A 4,196-nucleotide genomic window follows, 5' to 3' on the forward strand; every position below is an offset into this window, starting at 1 on the left:
GTAGACTGAGACAAAAAATCTTCTTTTGGCTCTGACGACATGACGAAGTCAACACTAGAAACCTTCTCGAAACAAAGTCTTTTCACATGCCTAGTTGTGCTTGTGTTCTCCTTAATTAACAAGTGGAAGAGAATGCGACTGCATGTGTACTCAAGACTATTGGCAATCCATTCTTACAAATAAAACAGGGTAATTTCACTCTTTGATGAAGTCAGTTTAGCAACTTTAATTCTTCCTAAACAAATAGCATGGACGTCCTCATTATGGGATGCCCGAACATATGGATGCACGAAAATGGAAAAATATTAAAAAAAATGAATGGTTTTGATGATTCCGAGAGCAACAATTGGCTAGATCCCTATTTTCCTTTCCCTTTTGTTTGTGTTTTTGTATATACATTTCTTTTGCTTTATATATACATATATGATTACCATTCTACGGTTCTTGGCTTCTACAAAAGGATCGTCATGCCATGTAATTTGTTGGGTAGCACCGTAGCAGTTCTTTCAAAGAGGTGTAATGCCCAAAACATCATGCTTGCGTATTGCACCTGCTCCTACACGCACGGTGTGTTGTGTTATTCGGGAAAGAACCCAACAACTGTTGGCTTTTCTTCTTCCTTCTTTAAAGAAAAAAAAAAAGAAACATGCTCGACTCTGCATGTAGTGACATGATCATATGTGTCCCACAGCCGCGCCAAATGCAGAGAACGTCAACAATCAGAGAAGGAAACATCAACAATCAGTTAGCGAATCACTTCCCTGTTCCCTGCAAGAAGAACTTCCCCTTTTTACGATAAAAAGTGATTGATCGCACTAGCACGTCAGCACCACCTGAACCTGAGAGAGCAAGACTTGCATACAACAGACTACAGGTTCATGACATCTTTATTCTGCAAAGGCAAAGCGTAGCAGCAGGCAACATTGTAAAACATGGGTCACGCCAGTTAGTTCTGCAGATAAATATTTCACATACAAGGCAAGATGATGATAAGACTACTTTTAACACATATAATAATCCAGGCTGCTGCTGCTGCTGAGCACAGTCTGGCAAAGAACAAGCCCTGATAGAGGCCACAAGATTCAGCAAACACGCCACACTTCTTGGCACAAACGACATCAGACCAGATGGTGTTCTTGTAACTAGATAAAGAGACATGAAATTATGTGGCTAGCACATGGTACAGGGCGGGAGCTTATCATAACTAGTTACTAATTATACTCCTAGAGATCTCACTTTGATAAACGATTGCCAATAAATTACTGCCTAGACATATAGTTCCTGCTTGCATTCAATATAAGCTAAGTTGTTGCAATGTAACCCTAACACATACCAATAAAAACTCTTTGAATCACCAATGCCTTGGCTTGTTATTCAGTCTGTCATCACTGGCTCTCTTCTTCATTGTCATCGTCCTCTTCCTCCTCCTCCTCATCGCTCTGCTCCCCGTCGCTGGCAGCTGCAGAGTCGGCCATATTGCTCTCATGGTACTGATAATGCGGGCGAAGGGCAGGGCGGTGATGGTGTCTGCTCCCGTCGCTGGCACGGTACCGGTCATGGTGATTGCTGCTCGTCCGGGCATCAGGAAACGGTGCCATTCTTCTCGATGTGGAATCTGGTACAGACGCCATCCTCCTAGATGAGCCACCAACAGTGGCGGCACCTACCTGGGAGTGGGAGGCAGCCGCAGCGGGAGAGATGTGGCTCTTGCCCTGTGAGAGCTCCTTCTGCGTATTAAGGAAGAACTGCACGCGTTGCGATTCAAGCTCCCGTGCGAAGTCCAGACGCTGGCGCTCCGTCTCGGCGGCCTGCTCCAGCTTCGCTGTCTCCACGCGCTCGTAGGCCTCACCAAAGCGTCGTATCGCCTGCGCTAGCTCTCGCATGCCCTGAGAACGGTCACCGCCGCTGAAGCCATCCACGCGCCCCTCGTCCGTCCTCCTCCTCTTGCCATTCGCCGCCGGGAGCGCAGGCTCCGGCGGGAACCCGTCGGACGACTCAGACGAAGCCGACAGCTCCGGAGACGGCGCCCTCCGCTTGACGGGCGCCGAGGCCGGCATCAGCGGCGTGCGGCTGCGCTGGGGGAAGCCCGCGCGCAGCGCCGTGGGCACCGCGTTCCGTCCGTTAGGGTGGGCGGCCGGCTTCTGGTTGTAGGTGGGGGCGAGGAGCACGTCGAGGCGGTCGTAGAACTGCCACGACGAGACCGGCTTGGCCCTCTCGATCTTGTACTTCTTCTTGAGCGTGTCGATGCGGTTCTTGCACTGCACGTCGGACTTGGGGGCCTTGGAGTAGTTGTCCCGGGAGGAGACGGCTTCGGCGACCTCCTGCCACTGGGGGTGGCGGAGGCTGCCGCGGCCGAGCGCGACGAAGCGCTCCCCCCAGGCGTCGATGAGCGCGGAGGTGGCGCCCTCGCTCCACGCATCCTCCCTGCCCCCGCCCCCGCCCCCGCCGCCGCCGTGGCTAGGGTAGGACCCGTGCTTCTGGATCGGGAGCGCGAGCGTCAGGGGGCCGCCGGGCGGCGCGGAGGCGACGGTGACGGGGTCGGCGACGGGGAGCGCGGAGGCGACCGGGAGCGGCGAGGAGGAGGCCGGCGAGAGGGAGGGCGACGGGGAGTTGTCGTCGTCGTCCATGGCGGCGGATCGGGGAGGGATTAGGGATCTAGGTTGGAACCGATCTGGGGTTGTAGGTTAGGGGTCGGTGGTGGTGCGGCGGTGCCGGCGGTGTGGGGCTGTCGTGCTTTGAGGGGGTCCGTCCGGTTGGGACTCGGCGCGGCGGGTTGACTTGGGCCAGGCCGGGGCGGATGGGCTCTGGCTGGCGCCGGGGTGGGTTAGGTCGGGTCGGAGAAAACGGCCGGCGGTGGGGGGTATTTTGGGCTTCCTGCAGACTGACGCGTCGGCCGGCAGGCAGGAAGACCGGTCGCCACGTTCCACTTCCTCCCATTGTTCCTCGGAGTCGGAAGAGTCTCCTGTCCTGTCCAGCCGGAAAACAAGCCAACACCACTTTTGATGCACTAGCAGGGTATAGGAGCGCGAGGCGACGACGAATTCTCGTCGTCGTCTTCTCGATTGCTCGCTCCGGTTTAAAGGTCCTGTCTTATTTTATTTTTTTTCATTTTGCTAGTCTTATTTTTATTGCGCCTTATCATATGTTTAGACATTGAGATGCATTAAATCATTGCATACAACAATTAAGAGAAAATTCATCAATGCATGTAGAAGTCCTTCATCCTTTAGTGATTATGTATGCATACATTGTAATTAATGCATCTGTAAACATGATTTTGTTATAGAAATACGAGCTTCACACACTTTGTTACAGAAATAGGAAGGTGTTGGTTAAACCGGTCACAACAAAAGTATCATACATATTAATTAGATATTTTTTACCACAATTTAATGGGAAAAGAGAAGATTGAGTATCATAATATGGCCATGCATGACAATAAATGAGATCACTATAATAGTATGCACTGTAAAGGTTATATCATACGCTAGTATTATGTGCATGATAGTAGCATACGACATTTCCTACTGCCAGCAGTCCTAGAGCATCTACAACTAGAGTGATCAAATATGATCTCCTAGATGTCCGCGGGCGCATCCGGGTGGCCCGCCCCTCAAATGTTTGTCTTTGCAATCATAACTCTCACTTTCGAAATATCGATTCATGCAAATATGTACACGTCTATCGTTTGGTGATACAAATACACATAATAAAAAATATTACACACAATAAAATCTATCAGTACATAAAATACATAGTTCAAACGTAAAATTTATTTGGCGTGCATAATTCAAACCTAAAATTCGTTGTTTTGCAGTGTGAGTTCATATATGCTCCATAAGATTATTAATTAGTTGCGCTTGCACCTGTTGATCTCGAAGTTGTCGATCTCTGGAAAGTTCACAACATACTTCACATCTTGTCGGGAGGCGGACATGTACCCCAGGCCTCTCAAAATCATGTGTGTGGACTGCCCCTTTGTCCTCATCCTTCACAATCATATTGTGTAAGATTACACAACATGTCATCAACTACCATATGTCTCTGGCTCCTACATCATTGTAGATCCACGAACAATACTCCAACGAGTTTGGAGCACTCCGAATACACTGTACACATCATTTCTCACACCTTCTTGCATTTGTGCAAAGATACATTGTCTTCTACCTCGAGGATCGGATATAGTCTCACAACTG

At 49.8% G+C, this 4,196-nt stretch overlaps 1 protein-coding gene across 1 annotated transcript; it reads right to left on the minus strand.

The window, feature by feature from the left end:
- Positions 1-1,100: 1,100 nt before the first annotated feature.
- Positions 1,101-2,975, minus strand: LOC123053418 (trihelix transcription factor ASIL2). The gene has a single exon (XM_044476895.1). The coding sequence runs from the start codon at positions 2,625-2,627 to the stop codon at positions 1,386-1,388; it is 1,242 nt and encodes a 413-aa protein (XP_044332830.1). The 5' UTR covers positions 2,628-2,975; the 3' UTR covers positions 1,101-1,385.
- Positions 2,976-4,196: the final 1,221 nt, after the last annotated feature.

Source organism: Triticum aestivum, chromosome 2D (assembly GCF_018294505.1).
Source record: "Triticum aestivum cultivar Chinese Spring chromosome 2D, IWGSC CS RefSeq v2.1, whole genome shotgun sequence".
NCBI lineage: Eukaryota > Viridiplantae > Streptophyta > Magnoliopsida > Poales > Poaceae > Triticum > Triticum aestivum.